Source organism: Neomonachus schauinslandi, chromosome 13 (assembly GCF_002201575.2).
Source record: "Neomonachus schauinslandi chromosome 13, ASM220157v2, whole genome shotgun sequence".
In the NCBI taxonomy this organism is placed as follows: domain Eukaryota; kingdom Metazoa; phylum Chordata; class Mammalia; order Carnivora; family Phocidae; genus Neomonachus; species Neomonachus schauinslandi.
Genome location: NC_058415.1, coordinates 62778332 through 62801160, shown reverse-complemented (window position 1 = coordinate 62801160; position 22829 = coordinate 62778332). Strand labels below are relative to the sequence as shown.

Below are 22829 nucleotides of genomic sequence, written 5' to 3'. Positions count from 1 at the left end.
CTCTGGAGATTGTTTTTCATGGGGTTGAACAAACTCATGGTTTGGATTGTACACCTTTTCTCTGAGTGCATCTTTTGTGAGAGTTCTGTGCAGATTATGGAGACCTCCCTGTGGGTCAGTTTTACATGTGCATTGTCCTGTCTTCCAGCTATACACAGGGATCCCAGTTGTAGCTCCCTGCCTCCCACACCTAGGGCCTAAAGTCTCAGCTTCCAATACTAAGCTGTTGAAAACCCAGCCCTAAAATCCCACATCCAGTTCTGTACCTCTATCGGGGTATCTTTGTATGACTTCTGTAGTGGTTTCTGGCACCTAGAGATTTCACCCACTCTGGCTTTTGAGCTTGGCTGTGTACTTTTTAAAAAAGTATTTTATCTGTATTTCTCTGTGTTTGGAGTAGAAGGGGAGGTTGCTGTTACCTGATTGGAATATGTCCGAAGTTTGTGGAGTTACCTGAACTTTTTTTTTTTTTTTTAAAGATTTTATTTATTTATTTGACAGAGAGCTAGAGAGAGAGAACAAGTAGGCAGAGCAGCAGGACAAGGGAGAGGGAGAAGCAGGCTCTCTGCTGAGCAGGTAGCCCGACGTGGGCCTCGATCCCAGATCCCTGGGATCATGACCTGAGCCGAAGGCAGCCACTTAACCGACTGAATCACCCAGGCGCCCCGTGAACTCCTGAAAATTGTATGCAAAATACTGAACTTTCATCAGTTTCTTTAGAGTGATTTTTAGAACTACAACTCTGAGTTCTGAAACCTCAATTTCATTGGTCCCAGTTATGTCCTTTTTTTTTAAATTTGAGAGTGTGCATGTGCATAAGAGAGAGCAGGAGTTCCAGGGGGTGGGGTGGGGCAGAGGGAGAAGGAGAAGCAGACTCCTCCTTGAGCAGGAAGCCAGCTGTAGGGCTCCATCCCTGTACCCTGAGATCATGACCTGAGCCGAAGGCAGACGCCTAACCGACTGAGCAACCCAGGCGACCCCCAGTTCTGTCCTTTAAACACTTGTAGAATGCGTACACTTAGAATGAGTACACTCATGACAACTCTTAGAAAACCCTAGGAATGGCTGTTCGTATGGTATTTCTTCCATTGCTTGTGGTACCCAGGTCTCTTGTATTTCTTTTTGGCTTGACAGTTTTAATTGTGTGTCTTAAGGTGGAGTTCTAAACTTTATTGACCCATTCACTAAACTTATATTTAGTATTGTATAGAATCTATGAGCTCTTTAGCACAGCTTTGATCAGCAATTATTTGAAATCCACTTAAGTTAAAATAGAAAATGGATATTGGACCATTATGGGGTAACTTAGAAAACTCAAGGGCTAGGAATGTGGAAGCAGGAATTGAAACTCATTAGGAACCAAAGTAGTTATCTCTACATTTTCTTCTAGATTGTGTAGTCTTTATCTCTGTGCCTTTGCCTCCTTATTAGCTGTGTGTGCAGTCTGGCTTTATTCTCCTTGCACGTGGTTCTCCTAACCTGGCTACGCATGAGTCAACGGGCTGAATAAAGTCTCCAATAAGAGGATCTGGTTGGCTTAGAATGGATTCGGTATCCATCTTTGATGCAGTTGCTGTGTATGAAGTTGGGGAGGTTGATCAAATTGTGAAAGGACTGCTGCTTCTACATCTGGAGGTAGTCAGGTTCTCTGAAGGATTTGGGGACTAGGAGGATTATGCACTCCTGATATAGAATCTGTAACCGACTAAGGTCGGGGCCTTTAACAGCCAGTGGACTCTATTGCTCCATTTAATTGATACTCTTCTAGATTGTGGTTAGGCTAGCTGCAAGTCCACTTACCTTTATCATAAAACATTTTCGTTCCTGCTCTGTAACAATACCAAGAGAATGATTCTTACTAAAATTTGGATTTATTATTTCTGGCCTTTCATGACCTAGTAATGCAGTAACAGTCCCCTAACTGGCTCCTTTCTGAAATCTATTTTGTTTCCTTGTGAGCACCTTCTTCCACAAATCTGCCCACTTTAAAACATTGAAGAGGCTCAGAATTCAGGTCACAGTCTTAAAGTTTCGTGAAGTTTTGTTTTGTCTGTATGTGTAGTTTTTTTTTTAAGATTTTATTTTAGAGAGAGTGCGCGAGACAGCGCACTTGAGAGCAGTGGGAGGGGGAAAGAATCTCAGATTCCGTGAGCTGAGTGTGGAGCCCAGTGCGGGGCTCAATCGCACAACCCTGAGATAATGGCCTGAGCCGAAGCCAAGAGTTGGACACTTAACCAGCTGAGCCACCTAGGTGCCCCTGTTGTTGTTTAACGTAAACTCTACCCCCAGCATGGGGCTTGAACTCAAGACCCTGAGATTAAGAGTTGCATGCTCTACTGACTGAGCCAGGCACCCATTTTTCTTTTCTTTTTATCAGTGGGATAGTCTTACTCTTGATTTTTTTTTTTTTTTTTTTTAAGATTTTTATTTGACAGAGACAGCGAGAGAAGGAACACAAGCAGGGGGAGTGGGAGAGTGAGAAGTAGGCTTCCTGCAGAGTAGGGAGCCCGATGTGGGGCTCGATCCCAGGACCCCGGGATTATGACCTGAGTCGAAGGCAGACGCTTAACAACTGAGCCACCCAGATGCCCCTTGATTTTTGATGTTGTATTAATAGTTGAATAATTTTCAGTGGTAGAGAACACTATGCATATATAGATTATTCTGTTCTTTGGCTAATTCTCTGTTCTATATGATCACCCAGGGCTTCAAGAATGTCCTGTTAAGCCCAGGAAAGTGCTGATTGCTAGGCTTCCTAGAACTCATTCAACTGGGGGAGAGCACCTTCATTCATTGGATTTGCTTAAAATTAGCTCTGATGAAACCCAGTTACTAGTTTTGATTTGTGGAGTTTTATCAGAAAACACCAGGTTTTTAATTTTTTTTAAATTTTTACTTTTTTAAAGATTTTATTTATTTATTTGACAGAGAGAGCGAGCGAGAGAGGGAACACAAGCAGGGGGAATGGGAGAGGGAGAAGCAGGCTTCCCGCGGAACAGGGAGCCCCATGTGGGGCTTGATCCCAGGACCCCGGGATCATGACCTGAGCTGAAGGCAGACGCTTAATGACTGAGCCACCCAGGCGCCCCTGTTTTTTATTTTTAAAGATTTTATTTGATAGAGAGCGAGAGCAGGAACACAAGCAGGCTTCCCGTGGAGCAGAGAGCCCAATGTGGGGCTCGATCCCAGGACCCCAGGATCATGACCTGAGCCGAAGGCAGATGCTTAACGACTGAGCCACCCAGGTGCCCCAGAAAACACGTATCTTAAAAGGACATTTCTCAGTTTTAGGAAATATGGAAAGGGTACTTTTTCTGTGTGTGTTGGCTCTCTGACTCATTTTTGTCTGTTGTTGTAGGGACAAGCTGTGGGGGGTCTGTGTCTCCATCCTGGCTCTCCTGCCTCGAGTCCTCAGGTTGATGCTGCAGAGCCTGCGGGTGAACAGAGCTGGGCCTGAGGAGCTGCCTGTTGTGGGCCAGCTGCTTCGCCTGCTGCTTCAGCATGCACCCCTCAGGACTCATATGTTAACCAATGCCATCTTGGTGCAGCAGATCATCAAGAATATCACGGTAAGAAGTGTGGAACAGGGCTTTGTACTATTAGTACTAGAAAAAGGATTTCTGGGCAGGGCATGGGGTGTTGCTCTTGGGAGGCTAGGTCTCCTGTGCATTGACTGACTCCTGGAATTAAGCCCATTTTGGTGATTTCCCAGGGCTTCCCCTGATGACTAGCACCTGCCACTTAACCAGGGGGAGGTCTTTGATCTAGGGTCCGTAATAAAAGCCATAAAGTAGTCACATTGAATTAAGGTGGCAGGCAGCTTAGTTAGAAGAGGTACAGGCATCAGAGTCACTCCTACCAGGATTCTGATTAACTGTGATAGTTTGGCATGGTTTTTAAACCTGTCAGTTGTTTTACCTAGCTGTAAACACCAACTTCATTGAGTTTTGGTGACCATAAAATGAGATCATTCACGTAGTTTTTCGTGTAACTGACATTAAGTTCTCAACAAATGTTAGCTGTCATTAAAAAAATTATTTAGCAGGAATAAACTATACCCAATTTCTAGTCACTTAGTTCACTGTAAGAGGAAGTTGAGAAGTTGCAGGTTTCAGCTTTGTCTCATGGTTGGTTCTGTGTTTGCAGGGGCATCTCTGTCTAGGATTCCTTTAGTGTTTTTGGTTTGGAAGAGTTAGAGGTTTTTTTCATGTAGGTATTTGGGGCTTTATTAATATATAGTAATACTTCAGAGTAATAGAACTTAACTGGGTATATATAACAGGTTCTTGTTCTGAATTTTCTCAGTAGCCTTCTAGAAGTAATGGAAGAGGCAACAGAGTAATTCAGAAATATAAGGGAAGAACAGTCAAGATTTTGGATTATTCTGAGGTTGGAGAATTAGCCCACCTCTGTGGGGAAGAGAATGACAGAAATTGTCAGTCGGCCTTATAGAATTTTTCTCAGTTGATGTTATGCAAAGATTGTGAGACCCTGCCATGCCAAGCGGAGGAAGTCCAGAGTGTAAAGATGGTTGATGGTGAAATTTCGTTAGTTCCTAGCAGTATTTGAGAGGGAACAGATGAAACCAGAAACTGGTGTACTGCTTGTACTTGGGGGTGTGACTAGGAATTTTCACTGCCAGTGCCCAATTAAGAAATCTCCATTTCCAATAAGATTTCCTATGGTGATGGATAGATGGAAGATGAAGTGCAGTGGTTCTGAGATCTCATTTGGGTTTGAAAAATACTGTCAGATAGCGTAACAGTTTTGATACAATTCTCAAATTACTCTTGTTTTTCTCTGCAGACATTGAAGAGTGGAGGTATTCAGGAACAGTGGCTCACAGACTTACATTATTGCTTCAATGTGTATATCACTGGGCATCCCCAGGGGCCCAGTGCACTGAGTACAGTCTATTGAGTACAGTAAGAGGCATCGTGGTACCTCCTGTTTGAAATTGTTTATTCACATCTAATTTTGAAGAGAGACTGATGTAATGTTTGTCATTAAAGCTGAACTTTTAAAGTAGTTGTTTATGAACCTTCCTTTGCACTAAGGTAGGAAAACATAGGCTGGCTTCTTGGACTAGTACATGATACTTGGTTACAGGTGGTTAGTGTATTTTGCATTTCATAGGAACTAAATATTTACAAAATACAGAGTGATAATACAGTACCTTCTATTATTTGCCAAGAAAGTAGCAGAATCTTTGTGTGGTCTCAGCTCCAGTTCATTCAGACAGCAACAGAAACCAGTTTTTTTATTTGGGAACAGTTGCCCTTATCATGACATTCAGCTTCTCACTATGGAGTCCTATTATGTACAGCAGTTTTCTATCCCTCTGTGCAGGAGCAAGATTTCAAGATAGTGCTACAGTTGTTTGGGGTTTTCCTATACCTAAATGGTACTTGGTTTGATCTAGTTAATTCTTAAAATTACAAGCTAGATAGCAATTTTATTGACCCTTGTACAATGTTGGGGGAGGGTTAGGGGGTCCCGACACCCTCCCCCCACCCCGGTAAAAAAATCCATGTATAAAATTTGATTCCCCTAAACCTTTACTGCCAATAGCATACTGTTGACCAGAAGCCTTACTGATAATCAGTTTACACATATTTTGTTATATGTATTAGATTCTAATTCTTAAAATAAAGCAAGCTAGAGAAAACACATTTGCAGTACTATGGCTGTATTTATCGATACCATATGTATTTATTGGGGAAAAAAAAAAAACCACGTTCAGTGGATTCACACAAACCTGGTTGTTCAAGGGTCAACTGTATTCATTATTTTCATAACTATGAAATAATTTTTTACAGTTTGCTAATTAACATTTTATTGCTTCTTAATCTCTTACTGTCAGGACAGGGGGGGGCAGTAATTTTAAGAAAATGGAAGTGGTCCTAGAAATATTTGAGCCTAGTATGTCACTGTTTCGTCCTTCTGTTTACATTCCTAACTGCTCTTAAAAATGTGAAAAAGCCTACGATCACTGGATTGTATTTATGCCAGGTGTTCTTAGAGTTAAAATGTGTGTAGTTTTAGGACAGTTTTCCCAGCCAGTAGGAATGGCATTTTGACAAGATTGCTCACCTGTACAGGTCAGGCAGAAAATACAAGAAAATGGTAAGGCCTGAAGTGGTGGTACCTTATGCATGAATGGTCTGGTCTGTAAACCTCCCCAGTTAATTCCTCGCTGCTGTGATACTGCTGCTGGTGCTCAGCAGCAGCCTGAGGCCTTCGGAGGCTAACACGGGAACTATAAAATGCAAGGAATCAACAGAGTGCCTATTACTGTCTTAGAGGTTTTTTTTTTTTTTTTTGACAGCACAAGCAGGGGGAGTGGGAGAGGGACAAGTAGACTCCCCGCTGAGTAGGAGCCTGATAAGGGGCTCAATCCCAGGACTTGGAGATCATGACTCGAGCAAAAGGCAAACACTTAACTGACTGAGCCACCCAGGTGCCCCAAGATTTATATATTTGAGAGAGAGTGAGGGTGTGGCGGGAGGGGAGGGGCAAGAGGGAAGGGGAGAGAATCTCCAGCAGACTCCCCCCTGCGTATGGAGCCCAGTGCAGCTCCCGGAGATCGTGACCTCAGCCGAAGGCAGATGCTTAAGCGACAGAGCCACCCAGGTGCCCCTTGTCTTAACAATTCTTAAATGTAAATTCTGGGTCATGATTCTGGTCTAAAATTTAAAACTGATAATGCTGGAATAAGATGAGACTGGAGAAAAGTAGTGAAATGAAGATGGCTGCTATATAATAGGCTCCTCCCCACCCATCTCATCTAGGTTCTTTACCAGGGCCAAAAACCCAGGGCTGCCCCAGCTGGCTGGCAGAAATCTCATGTTAGTGCTCATTATGTTCTGAGTTTTACTCAGACTTTACTGTTAATTATAAGTTGTTCTTTACAGCCGTACTGACTGAATGGAAGGTAGACGGCCAGGAAGCTTTCCACAGGCACAGTGTACCGTGGTCCTTGTAGCACAAACTAAAGAACAGAGAGAGGAAGAACATCCGGATATGGTCATTCAGTTGTTACCATGTTTTCAGCCTAAGGCTTTAGGCCTGAGGATTAATACTGTCTCAAGACGTAAAAGATAATCAGCAGAGAATCAGAACTCTGCACTAGCTATTCCAGCTACCCCGGACACAGTCTTCCTCCAGAGGTGGTCGAAGCTTTATTTTGGGTTTTGATTGAGGAGCTGATTGCAGGTTATAAGAAAAATTCTTTGATCTTCCACTGTTCTCAAGGAGGTGTATACACGGCAAGTTGCTCACTGTTAAAAGCAAATATCAGAGTTAATCAGGTTATTAATTTTAATACCGAAGAGTTCATTACTGGTGAGGAAGAAGGATTTAGATATGGGCTATCCATGGGGCTGGTAAGGTGATGGCCAGTTTGTCAGAGAGACAGGATGACTTATTAGCCTCACATTTTCCAACATCCTCCAAGATACATGACCTCTCTTAAAGGAAAAACCTTGACTGGAAGGGGCCAGGTGCTTGAGCTGTGACTGGGACCTAGGTCTTCAGTCTGTCTGGAATAACTGGTATAGCTTTCTCTGTGCTTTTAACATACAACAATGCAAACTTACAAATACATAGCTTAACTTTCCATGGGCCACACAGTGGGCTATAGTCCACTGTAGAAAATAGGCTTGTTTGAAAACTATCTTTAAAGATGATAGTCTTGGGCGCCTGGGTGGCTCAGTCGTTAAGCGTCTACCTTCGGCTCTGGTCATGATCCCAGGGTCCTGAGATCGAGTCCCACATCGGACTCCCTTGCTCAGCGGGAAGCCTGCTTCTCCCTCTCCCACTCCCGCTGCTTGTGTTCCTGCTCTCGCTATCTCTGTCTCTGTCAAATAAATAATAAAATTAAAAAAAAAAGATGATAGTCTTGATAGGCATATCAGTCTTGAAATGTATTTTTTTAGGCCTTAAGATGCTGCAGTTGGAAAACAGTGATGGATTCAACCCTATCAATCATTTGACAAATGAGGATGCTGAGGCCCCAAATGGTCAAGAGAACTTGTTGAGGCCATATTGCTATCTGTTGCTCCTAACTTTCTGTGGAGCAAAGAAGCGAACATGAAAGGGGAGTAGTTTATAATATATATATTTTAAATTTATTTATTCGACAGAGAAGCGAGAGAGGGAATACAAGCAGGGGGAGTGGGAGAGGGAGAAGGAGGCTTCCTGCTGAGCAGGGAGCCCGATGCGGGGCTCGAACCCAGGACCCTGGGATCATGACCTGAGCCGAAGGCAGCCGCTTAACAACTGAGCCACCCAGGCGCCTCAGAAAGGGGAGTAGTTTAAAAAGTTACATGTCTTGCTATTTCTCTCCTGGTTTTATTACTGTTAAAGTTCTTTCACAGTGAACTACTGCTCTGGAACTCTGTTTTTGGCTGCCTTTACTGTATCCAATCTTGAGTTACTTGCATACCCTTCTGTGGGTGGGCAGAAATGCTGCATTCATACAAGGGGGTTATCAGTACCAGTAATCCCTTGAGCCATGGTTATTCCATTCATTGGAATGGATTTTCTAAAGGTAGTTCTTTTATATTTAAAAAGATGAGCCCCCCAAATTTAGGAGATTACATATGTATATAAAAATATATATATAAGTGCTCTGATCAGTATTATGCCGCTATGTTGTAGGTGGTATGCAGGGGTCGCTGTTGAAGGACTGGAGAGAACAGGGATTGTGAAGTCTCCCAAATGCATGTGGAGAAACAGTCCAGGGACGCTATATATATACTTTGCGATATCTAGCTGACTTTCTGCTTCCTCTTTAAAGAGGTAAAGGCACTACTAAATCCTCTCCCTACATTGGAGAACAGGAACAACAATTTTCACTCAAATATTTGAACACCTACTATGTGCCAAATAATTTTCTACAATTGAACAGGACAGTGAACAAATCAGAAGATCCTTAACCCCATGGAATTCTCAAAGTGAAAAAATGAACTGACATTTTTATTCATGGAGAAGACCAAGATTAATGTTAGCTTCTTGGTTCAGTTTGGCATCTGTGATACTACACTGCAGAAATCTCTGTGCCCATTTCCATGGAAATTATTCAGACATGTTTTGTGTATAAAACACAAACTAGTTAGCCCTGACAATCAGCTTGATTCACTGGTTAATGCTTAATGTGGATGGGTGGACCTAACAAAACTTTGTGTTCCCCCAAGTTTAGGGTTAGGAAAAGATTTTCTTCAGTCCTTGTCTGTTTTCAAGCCAGTCAGAATTAGATATGTAGGACAAACAAGCTATTTATGTGAAATCCCAAGAAACCACTAAGTATTTGTATTTGTTTATTCTGCCCTTTCATTAAAAAACATTTTGTGCTTCTAAAGCCCTTCACTTTTTAAGATTTCTGATAGTCCTGGATTTTTCTCTTGAGACAAAGTACAAAATTGTTCTGATTATCTAAATGCTACTTCTCTGGTGGTTCCATTTAACCATGGTTTTTGAAACTAATTTTCAGTTCATTCGAGTATAATAAAAGTTTTCTTTTTTACGTGGATACTTTCAAAGGAATCAAGGTCTACAGTTGTAACTACCCTACCCACTACTCCCTGATCAGCCTGCCTATATTACACGAGTTGCCCAACTCTTATTAAAGATTGGGCAGTAATTACTCTGTCCCCCACCTCCAGGTTTTCTCCCCATCAAAAACTAAATGAATGTTAAAGTTCATGCTGACAGTCATTGTTCACCTTCCCAGCTGCACTCTGTTCCTGCAGGATGACTAGATTGGCAAAGATGGGGGGACTGTGTTGCCATAGCCACCCATGAGCAGCACTGGATCTGACATTGACTGCTGACAGCACTGAACTTATCACCCAAATTTAATGCTGGTGTGAATGAAGGGGGCCCTGAGTAAAACACTCTTGTCTTATGGCTGAAAAGAAAGTTCCCTGAGCTTCTGTATGAGTGAAATTATGCACAGTGAAGCCTGAGCAGGACATGTTATTAAGTATTAAATGTCCTCCTCACAGGGCCATGAAAGGCAAAAGCCAGAATTTGTGGTTAAGGAACTTCTCAACTTTGAGAAGGAGATGAATCTTAATGTAAACCAGTATGGAGCAAGAATTCCCAAGGTCTTACTTTGAAGAATGACAGTATTTTCATTTCCCTTTTCCTTTATGTGAACAAGTATGTAAAAGTGATCAATAATAGGTCCCATTTATTGACTCTACTGGAGGTAATGTTAACAATAACTTGTGGTTGTGAAAATAACTTGCCTCTTATGGAGACATGTTGACTGCAGTAATAATTCCATGAAAGGGGAATGAAAAATATGCACACCTCAAATCAAATGACCATTGGAAACCCCTGGCAATCTGTTGTATTATCTTCCACCTTTGGGGATGAAACAAGGCAAATGTTTCCCCACATCATCTCCCCAATCTGTTTTGCCAGTGCATTGGCTACCTTACCTGAATTGAGACGTAGCACAGAATGAGCTCTGGAAGATCTTGTGGGATGAGGTACTTTCCCTTCCTGAGAACAACCTGAAATCAACCAGCAATGATCATTTCTCTCTGACCATGACAGCCACAGCCTAACCAAGTTCTAAATTCCTTATTGAGGTAAAGGCTTGAGCTTGTTGGAATCTGCCAAGATAAATTAGGTATGGTGTGGAAATACCATGTAGGCCAAGGGTAAGGTCCTGAAATTTTGCTGCCTGGGCTGCAGGTCTGTTCCTAAAGGTGCCTTGGCTCAACATTTTTCTTTTGGGGAGCTAGCCAGGCTTGTTCTCTGCTGAGTTTATTTGGATGGGCTTTTTCCAGAGCTGAAAATGTCTCAATTTAAAACAGCTCATCTGCTGAATAAGTATTTACTGTAGTGCATGGGTCTGGGGCATTCCCACAGAAGGGCAACCCTGTACTATCTTAGCATCAGAAAAGTCAAAGTGAGGCAGACAGGGTCTTCCTGCTCCTGGAGCCCTCCAAATGGGTAATGTAAGGGGAAGTCCCAAGCAGTGGTCTGGAGGAGTTTAAAGGATGAGGCTTTCAGTAATGAAGGCCAGCAGACCTCTTGGCTGGAAGGCTCTCTGGGTTGAGATGTCAGAATGCATCATGAAACCAATTCTGACCCAGAATTGCTGGAGGGGAGGCATTAAATGTGGGTGCTGAGGATTCTCTTGGTGCCTAGAAGTAGAATAGGAAAGTTCCTACCTGAATGGAGGTTTGCCCATTGTAATTAAATGCCATTTCAGATACTGATGCAACACTCTGGGTGCTTGTCAACTACAGAGTGCCCAAAGGACAATTACCATAGATTTGCTTGAGTACCGAGTGCCTGGTGGACTTTGTGCCTGAGCTGCTCTTGGATGAACTCTTGGTGGTCCTGGCTACTGCAGTGGTTTTGGGGGGGGGTTAGTTCCAGTTCCTTCCTCCAAATTTGGAGCAGCAGTGCCAGGCACTCTTGGTTCCATCTGTCCCCATCTCTGGCTCCAAGCTCCTTCATCTGCAGAAGGTGGGACAGGTGCTTCTTAAGCTGGTAGCTGGTGGGTCAGAAAAGGGGAGAGGCTTTAAGATCACAGTACTGTGAAACTTAAGTTTCCTTAACGTTCCTGGAAGCTATAGGAATAGTACTTGCTCAACTGGGAGATTCATTTAAGCTCCCATTCCTACTTTATAGTGGCAGTATGTTTAATGTTGATTTTTAAATCATCAGACACTTCTGAACTAGGAGTTCAGTCTGCCTTCAAGGTCGGTCAGGCCAGTGTGTAAACAAGTAAGTGCAGTATGAGGAGTACTATGCAAGAATGAGGAGCTAGATGACATGGGATAATGTGGGACTGAAAAATTGGTGGTGGTCTGGTAAGGCTTTACAAGGCTGGTGTTTGTGCTGGGTTTTAAAGGATGCATAGGAGCTTACTAGGCAGAGAAGGGTACTCTGGGCAGCAGAACTGGCATAAGCAGAGGTGTGGGCATAGGTGCCAGGAAAATCAGTAATGAGATGTATATAAAGCACTGTGTATTTGGTGAAGGAAGAATGGAATGCTATGCTAAACTGGAAGGAGCCAACATTTGTTCGGAGCCTGTTACATATCAGGCATTTTCCTTATGATTAAACCGAAAATAAATCCATGAGGCAGACATGATGAGTCTGATAAAGGCTGAGTAGATGGGATGTTAAGATTGTTCCTGACTTGGCTTCCTCTTACAAGAACAACAATTAACTATTCACAGATAAGACACTATGGAGAAAGTCCTAGAACATGGGAGTGAGGCTGCAGCCCCTTGCACCACAGAGACCAGACACACTGCATTAGGACATGAGGAACAGCTACATGCTGACTGTACTACCCCTCCACCAGGCTGGTGTAGCACCACACCAAAATGTCTGCCCTGAGCCTTTGTACGGTTCCTCAAATGGGAAAAGAGAACCCAGGGTGGAATCCAGCTCCCCCACCACCAGCATTGTGGGTCACTTCCTGGGAGCCCCCATGCTGGTCTCACCCATGGGGATTGCCAAGGAATTGGTAGGGCTTGACCACTGGGAATCTGACTGATGGAGAAGGGAAGAGCTTAAAGCAACCAGCACGTGGATCTTGGCAGATCAAGTTCCTACCTGCGGTGCCCAAGTAGTAGTCCCAACCTTTAATTTTGCTTATCTGCAGAGCCAAAACAGAGGTGCAATCTGACCAGGGAACACAGCAGGGTGCCTGATTGGGGTCTTCAAAGAGCCCTGCTAACCTTGCAGTCTGGTCTGCTTCGGCTCAGGCAGGGGAGCTGAGGCATAGCCTGGACCACACATGAGTGTAGCTCCTGGCCCTGCCTGATCAAAGCCTGGCCAGAACACCTAGAAAGCTGAATAGCCCTGCAACACTCAAGCAGGGAGGTGCAGCGGGCAGAGCTGATTATTTGCAGAGCAAAGATAGTGGCTCTGTATAGCCAGAGAGCTTGAGTCAACCACATAGAGCTTTTTAGGCCTTTGAGCCAGTTTTCCAGTTCTGCATGGGCAGGGAAGGTAATTCATAGCCCTAGCCATTGCTGAATATAGCCTTCAGCCCATCTGACCAGGAAACCTAGCCAAAGCACACAGGAAGCTATGTAGCCCATCCAACAGCCCTTCTTACAGTGGCATTTAAACAGAAAGCACAGCCTAGCTCTGCCCTGTCTGCAGAGCAAAATTGGTGGCCCCATCTGGCCAGCAAATCAATGTACAATCTTACTTAGTCTCCAAACAAGCTGTGCAGGCCTGCTGCCCTGCCAGTTCAGGGAAGTGAATTCATCACCCCACCAACTGCTAAGTCTAGTACCCAGCCAGCCAACCATCTAGTAAGCCTGACCAGAAACCCCAGGCAACCGCACAGCCCCTCCTAAAGCCTCACTTGGGCAGAGAACCAACCCAGCAATCCTATCCAACTGTTCTCAGGCAGCAGCACACACTCAGAGGTTTCCTTGACCCAAAATAGACTGTTCTAATAGCAAGTTCCACTGCCCAAGGATGTTACTAGTAGACATGTCCAGAAACCCAAACTGAGCTGCCTGGGAAGAACTGTCTTGGCTAAAGCAAACCTGTAAAGTCTGGAAGAGAAGACCACCTACTCAGCAACATGAGGAATCAAGACTCAAAAAATCAGGTAAACATGACACTGCCAAAAGAAATTGGAAAAGCTCTGATAACTAACCCTAAATAAATAGAGATCTAGGAATTGTTATACAAAAAATTCAGAACCCCCTTGAAGAAGTTTAGGAACTACAAGAATGCACAGACAACCAAATGAAATTGGCAAGATAATGCATGAACAAAATGAGAAGTTCAACAACAAAAACCATTAAAAAATCCTAGAGCTGAGAAATACAGGTCTGAAAAATTCAATAGAGAGCTTCAAAGGCAGACTTGACCATGTAGAAGAAAGAATCAGTGACCTAGAAGACAGGACATTTGAAATTATCTAGTCAGAGGAGCAAAATGAAGAGCATAACTGCATTATGGGAATTCCAGAAGAGAAAGAGAATGAGACAGAAAATATATTTAAAGAAGGGCTGAAAGTTTCCCAAACCTGGAGAAATGAGTATCTAGATCCATGAAACCCAAAGAACTCTAGAACCTATAATGCTACACTGAGACACATTATATTGCCAAAGTCAAATTCTGAAATAAGCTAAAGAAGTTACATATATTAACAACTTCCATAAGACTATGAATGCATTTCTCAACAAAAACTTTTCGGGCCTGGAAAGAACAGGATGATATATTCAAAATATGAAAGGAAAAAACTCAAGAATTCTATAGCTGGCAAAGCTGTCCTTCAGAAATGGAGAGATAAAGAACAAACTAAAACAAAGAATCCATAATCACTAGACCTTCCTTATAAGAAATGCTAAAGGGAATCGAGTGGAAGTAAAAGGATGCTAGTTAACATCATAAATAAGAAAGTAGTGGAGCACCTGGGTGGCTCAGTTGTTAAGCGTCTGCCTTCGGCTAAGGTTATCCCAGTCTCCTGGGATCGAGCCCCGCATCGGGCTCCCTGCTCGGCGGGAAGCCTGCTTCTCCCTCTCCCACTCCCCCTGCTTGTGTTCCCTCTCTCACTGTCTCTCTGTCAAATAAAATCTTAAAAAAAAGAAAAAGTAGCATAAAACTCACTGGTAATGGTAAACATATAGTCAGAATTAGAATTTATAATATGATAACGGTTGTGCATAATGTACTTCAACTCCAGTGTAAAAGTTTAAAAACTTAGGGGCACCTGGGTGGTGCAGTCTGACTCTTGGTTTCGACTCAGATCATAATCTCAGGGTCATGAGACTGAGCCCTGAGTTGGGCTGTGTTCAGTGTGAAGTCTGCTTAAGACTCTCCCTTTCCCTCTTCCGCCCCCCACCCCACAATCTCTAAAATAAAATTTTTTAAAGTAAAAAGTTTAAAAACTTAAAAATACAATGACAGTAGTCTGTTATTGGATATACAATATAAAAAATATGTAAACTTCAACATCAATAAGCTAACGTGTGTGGGTGAAAATATAAAGTTTAGGAGTGCTATTGAAGTTAAGTTGTTATCAGTTTGGGTGTTACAACTAGAAGATATTTTTTAACAAGGGAAAAAAACCTGTGCTAATCACACAAAAGAACATGATAAAGAACCATACAGATAACAAAAGACATCAGAACACACACAAGACAGGATAAGAAACTAGGTGAAACAGTTCTACAAAATAGCCAGAAAACAATTAACAAAATTACAATAGTAAGTCCTTATTTATCAATAATTAAATGTAAATGAATTAAATCCTCCAAAAGATACAGAATGGCTGAATGGATTGGAAAAAAAAAGATCCAATGATATGCTGCCTCAGAGTGAAGGGATGGAAAAAGATATTTCAAGCAAGTGATAACAAAAAAGCACGGGTAGCTATATCAGAAAGAACAGACTTTTAAAAATGGTAAAAAGAGACAAGGCCATTATATAATGATAGTAAGGTCAATCCATCAGGAAGATACATTTGTAAATATTTATGCGCCCAACGTTGGAGCACCTAAATACATAAAAGCAAAAACAGCTAACAGCAGAAATAAACAGCAATACAATGATAGCTGAGAACTTTAATACCCCACACTCAACAATGGATAGATCATCCAGATAGAGCATCAATAAAGGAAAAGAGGGCACCTGGGTGGCTCAACCATAAAGTGTCTGCTTTCGGCTCAGGTCATGATCCCGGGGTCCTAGGATCGAGCCCCACATCAGGCTCCCTGCTTGGCGGGAAGCCTGCTTTTCCCTCTCCCACTCCCTGTTTGTGTTCCTCTCTTGCTGTCTCTGTCAAATAAATAAATATTAAAAAGGATTTGAATAACACTATAGATCAATTTGACCTGACATATAGAACATTCCATCCAACAACAGCAGAATAGACATTCGTCTCTAGCACACATGGGGCATTTCCTAGGAGAGACCATATCTTAGGTCTCAAAACAAGTGTTGGCAAATTCAAGAAGACTGGAACCATACCAAGTATCTTCTTTGACTACAGTGGTATGAAACTAGAAATCAGTAGTAGGAGGAAAACTGGAAAATTCACAAATAACATGGAAATTAACATTTTCCTGAGCAACCAATGGACCAAAGAAATCAAAGGGAAAATAAAGTATCTTGAGGCAAACAAAAAATGGAAATACAACACACCAAAACTTAATGGAATGCAGCAACGAGTTTTAAGAGGGAACTTCATAGCAATAAATGCCTATGTTAAGAAGCAAGAAAGAGCTCAAATAGATAAGCTACTCCTACACTTTAAGAAAGTAGGAAAAGAACAAAGCCCAAAGTTACAGAAAGAAGGAAATAATAAAGATTGGAGAAGAAATAAATGAAATAGCAGGAAAATAGAGAAGATTAACAAAACTAAGAGTTGGTTCTTTGAGAAAAAAAGTTGACAAACCTTTAGCTAGACTAACCAAGGAAAGAAGAGATGATGCAAGTCAACAAAATTATGATGAAAAAGGAGACATTACAACTGATAAGATAGAAAGGCAATGGACCATAAGACACTACTATGAACAACTATACAACAAAGTGGACAACCTAGAAGAAATGGAAGTTATTAGAAACATACAACCTACCAACACTGAGTCAAGAAGAAATAGAAAATGTGAATAGACCAATTACTAGTAAGAAGATTGAATCAGTAATCAAAAACCTCCCAATGAAGAAAAGCTCAGGACCAGATGGCTGGTGAATTTTACCAAACATTTAAAGAATTAATGTTAGGGCGCCTGCAGGCCTAGTCAGTAGAACATGTGACTCTTGATCTTGGGGTTGTAGGTTCAAGCCCCATGTTGGATATAAAGATTGCTTAAAAAAAAAAAATGCCAATCCTCTTAAAACCCTTCCCAAAGAAAAAGTAGAGAACACTCCCAAACTCATTTTATAAGGCCAGCATTACCCTGATACCAAAGACAGAAAAGGACACTACAAGCCAATACTCATAATGAATATAGATGCAAAAATTCTCAATAAAATAGCAGGAACTGAATTCACCAGCACATTAAAAGGATCATTCACCATGACTGAGTGGGATTTACCCCTGAAATGAAAAGATAGTTCAACATACATAAAATCAAAGTGCTACATCACATTAATAGAATGAAAGAAAAACATTATCTCAATAGAAGCAGAAAAAGCATTTTACAAAATTATACAAAAATCAGTGGCATTTCTATACACTAACAACAAATTATCTGAAAAAGTAATAAAATGATCCCATTTATAATAGCATCAAAAACAATAAAATAGGAATAAATTCAACTAAAGAGATGAAAGATCTCTACACTGAAAACTACAGAACACTGATGAAATAAATTGAAGAAATAATTGGAAACTGTGTGTTCTTGGATTGGAAGAATATTATTAAAACATCCATAGTACCCAAAACCATATATAGATTCAGTACAATCCCTATCAAGATTCCAATGGCATTTTTTACAGAAGTAGGAAAATACAATTCTAAAATTTATATGGAACTATAAAAGACCCCAAGTAGCCAAAGCAATCCTGAGAAAGAACAAAGGGAGAAGCATTATACTTCCTGATTTCAAGCTATATTATAAAGTTACAATAATCAAAACAGTATGGTACCCACCTAAAAACAGATGCCTGGACCAATGGAAGAGAATTAAGAGCCCAGAAATAAACCCATGCATACAAGGTCAACTATATTTGACCAGGGAGCCAACCATACTCAGTGGAGAAAAGACAATTGTTTAATAGATGGTGCTGGAAAAATTGGATATTCATGTATAAAAGAATGAAACAAGACCCTTATCTTACACCACTCACAAAAATTAACTAGAAATGGATTAAAAAGACCTAAATGTAAGATCAGAAATTCCTAAAAGAAAACTCAGGGGAAAAAGCTCCCTGATAGATGTCTTGCCAATGGTTTTTTTGGACATGATCCAAAAAACACAAAATAAACAAGCGGAACTACAAAGTAAAAAGCTTAAGCACAGTGAAATAAATGATCTACAAAATGAAAAGAATCTGTGGAATGGGAAAAAAATATTTACAAATCATATATCTGATAAAGAGGTTATTATCTAAAAAACATAGAGAACTCCTACAACTAAATAGCAAAAAATCCCAAATGATCCATTGAAAAGAAGGGGCAAAGGACCTGAATAGACATTTTTCCAAAGAAGATACATGAATGGCTAACAGGTACATGAGAAGGTGCTCAACATCATTAATCCTAGGGGAAATTCAAATCAAAACCACAATGAGAGATCACATCATGGCCACGATGGAAAACCGTATGGCTTTTCCTCAAAAAACTAAAAATGGGGCGCCTGGGTAGCTCAGTTGGTTAAGCGACTGCCTTCGGCTCAGGTCATGATCCTGGAGTCCCAGGATCGAGTCCCGCATCGGGCTCCCTGCTTGGCAGGGAGTCTGCTTCTCCCTCTCCCACTCCCCGTTTGTGTTCCCTTTCTCGCTGTGTCTTTCTCTGTCAAATAAATAAATAAAATCTTTAAAAAAAAAAAAAACTAAAAATGGAACTACGTATGATCCATCAATTCCACTTCTGGGATCTATGTTGAGATATCTGTATCCCCAGGTTCACTTTAGCACTATTTACAATAACCAAGATATGGATACATCCCTAAGTTGTCCATCCATGGATGAATGGATAAAGAAATTGTGGTATATATACAATAGCCATAAAAAATGAAATCCTGCCATTTGTGACAACATGGATGGACCTTGAGGGAATTATGCTAAGTGAAATAAGCCAGAGAAAGAGATATACTGTATGATTTCACTTATATGTAGAATCTTAAAAAAAAAATCAGATTTGTGGTTACCAGAGGTAGGGGGTGAGGGGAGGAGGAATTGGGTGATGGTGATCAAAAGATACAAACTTCCAGTTATGAGATAAGTAAGTACTGGGGATATAACGTACAACACGATGGCTATAGGTAACACTGCTTTATGGTATATATAAAAGTTGAGAGCATCCTACCTAAGTTCTCATGGCAAGGAAAAAAACCAGTTTGTTTCCCCTGCTTTTTAAATATCTACATGAGATGATGGATCCTAACTAAACTTATTGTAATCATTTCATATGAATCCTATATGCAAGTCAAGTCATTATGCTGTTCACCTTAAACTTACACAAGGCTGTATGTCAGTTATCTGTAAGTCAATTATATCTCAATAAAACTGGTGGGGGAAAAGGCTGAGTAACTTGCAGAAGATCTCACAGCTAGAGCCAGGAGAGACCAACATTCAAATTCAGTGCTGTCTGACCCAACAGCCAAATCCTGCTAAGGACTTTGTTCTGTACTGTGTACTTGGTGGGGATCTGCAGAGGTTTTTTTTTTAAAAAGGGTGGCAAAAGTGGGGCACCTGGGTGGCTCAGTTGGTTAAGTGTCCAGCTCTTGATTTCGGCTCAGGTCATGGTCTCAGGGTGGTAAGATTGAGCCCCACACTGGGCTCTGTGCTCAGTGTGGAGTCTGCTTAGGACTCTGTTTATAACTCTCCTTCTCCCTCTGCCCCTCTCCCCCGTGCGCAGGCTCTCTCTCTAAAATAAATAAATCTTAAGGAAAAAAAAAGGGGTGGCAAAAGTAAGAGCTGTATTTTACTAAGTTCATTCTGTTGGAGGGTGGGGCCTGGAGTGGGAGAGAGGTGAGGGGCATGGGGATGATAGCTATCTTTACATCTAGTGTTTATTTGATCGTGTCTATCCCACATGCACTCCTAAACTTCTTAATGAACACAGCTGTTTTGGAGCCTCCCAAGGAAAGCTGCTTCAGTGTTCTTTATCTGATTGGTAGCTGATTAACTGCTAGTGAGCCTAAAGATGCTGCAGAGACAGGCCCCATGCCTGATTTTACAATACACCAAATGAGAAATGAGGTCTTCCTAAAGTCCGCTAAAAAATCTCCTTGTGATGCGAGGTGCAGCCCTTCTCTCTTGCCCTCAAGGCCGATTTCACTCAAACTGCATGATTCTTTTTTCCTGTAGCATGCCAAACCATGGCATCTACTAGAATATATATCACATTCCCAAAAAGCCAACTCTGGAGAAAAGCTGGAGATACGGGGCAGTACTGCTCCATAGTTTAGCTGCTTTGGTTTGTGATGCCAAGCATCTTCCACACCCTCTTCTCGGAGGGCAGAAAACTCACTGGGAAGCCCAGGTGTTGGCTTTCACTGGGTACAACTTCCACCTAATCAATTCTGGTATGCAGACTTCTGAGTCTGTGTCCAGACGACAGGATGGTTCCAGGGCTCAGAGTAATAGCCTCTGTTCTGCCATCCTCAAGGAAAATAGCACTCCCGGTTTGTTGGGAGCCCTAAGATGCCCCGTCATCCCGTTCAGCCCAGGGCTCACGGCTCTTCTTATGGTCCAGCCCATCCTTGCTAATTCACCTTACAACATGCTGGAGAAGAGCTGACAGGAAGGCAACTTACAAATGTTCAGGTAAAAAGGAAGTGTTTAATACAACTGCTCTTAGCCACGGCAACTTTCCAGCTTCACTTAGATCATACACTATCTCGTTTCAATCTTGAAAAAAGAGTCTTGATTGGTAATAAGACTCACACTTTAAGACTCAGCCCCACTCACTGTTCTCCAGGCCCAAGGTTCCCTCTGCTCACCCTATGCTTGCACATTTCCCAGCCGGCCTCTTCCTGTCCTCAACACGTCTCCTGTAATGACAGTGCCTCTGTGGGGCAGTTATGTGCCACGCCCTGTTTTCTACCCCACCCCTCACTGCTCCTTAGCTTTGGTGTCAAAGGTCCCAGGACAACACTTTGGGCTTCTGTACTTAAAATGGAGGATGCATAAGGCTATATAACAGAATCAATAAGAGTGTTTTTACTGTCACCAGACATGCGACTTCCCACAATGTGCAGCATCCCACAGTCCTTTTGGGAGTCAATGTCCCAGGTCTCAGAATTGCACAATGGTGCAGCCAGAGGGCTGTGTAATTGCCTCCCCAGATGGGCACACAGACTGTGAGCCCAGTGTTCTTGGGGGGAATGACTGAAGGCTCATTTGCTGCTATGGACACTTACGGACAGGACCTGTCAGCTTCTGACTCTTCAAAGACGTCAAAGAATAGTTTGACGGGAAGGCATTTTGGCTAGGGATCAGCTGTGGGGCCTGATGTGGGAAACCTTGCTGGCTTGTTTAGATCCCAGGTTTCAGCTGAAATACTTAAAAGTTCCTCTGGGATGGTAGCCAGTGCGCGTCTGGTAGAACTCTCCAAGGAGGGGGAGCAAGGACCGTTCCCATCTGTGGCTTCAGAGACAGACTATCTCCGCTCCAAGCCAGCACTGGCCCTTCTTAGCTCTGTAACCTTGGCAGGTTGTTAACCTCTCTGTGCTTCAGCTTCCTCATCTGTGAAATGGGGACAAGAACAACATCTACCTCATAGGGTTATTGGGAGGATTAAATCAGTTAATACAGGTAAAACTACTTAGAACAGCACCTGGTGCAAGCGCTTAATCAATTAGCAACAGTAATAACATCATCTCCCTGTCACATTACCTTGACCAGTGTGAGCACCATCCATGCAGCCCTTCTGCTCCAGCCCGTTCTGAGGTGAAGAGCATGAGGCCTGCTCCCGCCACCGTGACCTTGACCACAGCAAACAGTACCTTTACCGAGAACGTATGGGAAAGGCCCTTGAGTCAGAGCTTCGAGTGCCTGATCTATATCACTAGGACAAGTCGTTTTTCTTGAGACAATCTGCTTGCCTGACAAATGGGGACACTGATCCCTACGGTGACAGCTTCCTGAGGTGGCTGGGAGAGGAAGGGGGATCAGGCGGGAGATGACTTTGTAAGGCCAGCAGCTCGAACAGACATGAGGATGCACTGTAGCAGAGGCCGTGCCCGCATGGAGCAGATCGCCCGGCTCCCGGCCAGGCAGTCCTTGGCACCATAGTCCCCGAGGCCTCTCCCCAGATCTCCCAAGAACCTCTCCCGCTCTCTCTGCTCTCTCTCTTTCTGCCGACAGTAGCGTCTCTCTGGCCCTTTTATCTCCTGACAGGGGTGTTGACATGTGGCACACCTGTGCTCGCAGTGATTTACTTGCTTTGTTCCCCCATGCCCTTCCTCTCTCTGGAAATGGAGGCCACCTGAGCCCCACCTGTGGGCAACGGCTCCAGCCCTCCCCCAGACACCAGTCATGACTAAGGCCTCATCTAGATTTAGGCCCTAGTGGGGCCTGCAGATGAAGGAGATGATGAAATATGTGAAAAACTTGCAGCAAAGGACTCCTCCAGTCCTCCCATAATGACTCCCTGGAGGAATTTGTCTCCGTATGTCAGGACGCCTCCCCCACTACTCCTAGCTCCTACCCCACAGTCCCAGCTTGGCAGGTGCTTTCGCAGGGTTTTGTAATCTATGTCAGCCACTTAATCCACTATGACCAGGCCCTGGTTTAGGTACTCAGGCTATGACTAATTCCTGGGTAGTAAGGACATAAAAAGAAAAATAAAATATCTTACACGTGTACTGCTTTAGAATTCACAAAGTGCCCATGATCTCATTCTAGCAACCTGCCATATAAACAGGACAGGTGCAGCAATTACTAAATCCTGTTTTACGGATGAGAAAACAGAAGGTCAAAAAAAAAAAAAAGAGGCCCCGTTATTTGCAAAGGGAAACTCAGGCTTCCTGGTTACAAATTGAGGCTCTTTTCCTTTACACCAGGCTATCCTGGCTGCTTCCTGATTTTCTTGGCAAAACCATCTTCCAAATAGCTTATCAATGTAAATTACAAGGACCTACACATGAGTGAATTTTCTGGGCACACTCAGTAAAATTGGCCTTGTTATGCCAGCACATGGAATTCACTAG

General features: G+C 42.6%; 2 protein-coding genes across 2 annotated transcripts in view; one reads left to right on the top strand and one right to left on the bottom strand.

Annotated features, from left to right (window-relative positions):
- The window catches only part of TEX10 (testis expressed 10), a 61098-nt gene extending 56072 nt beyond the window's left edge, over window positions 1-5026 (top strand). Inside the window, exons 14-15 of the mRNA XM_021691131.2 lie at window positions 3359-3569; window positions 4807-5026. Coding sequence (XP_021546806.1) covers window positions 3359-3569; window positions 4807-4920 — 325 coding nt within the window. The 3' untranslated portion in view covers window positions 4921-5026. The remainder of the gene's footprint in view (window positions 1-3358; window positions 3570-4806) is intronic.
- A 1773-nt stretch (window positions 5027-6799) lies between these two features.
- The window catches only part of INVS (inversin), a 160858-nt gene continuing 144828 nt past the window's right edge, over window positions 6800-22829 (bottom strand). The window contains 4 exon segments of the mRNA XM_021691333.2: window positions 6800-7280; window positions 10449-10523; window positions 11288-11378; window positions 11380-11518. Of these exon segments, the coding sequence (XP_021547008.2) occupies window positions 7129-7280; window positions 10449-10523; window positions 11288-11378; window positions 11380-11518 (457 nt within the window). The 3' untranslated portion in view covers window positions 6800-7128.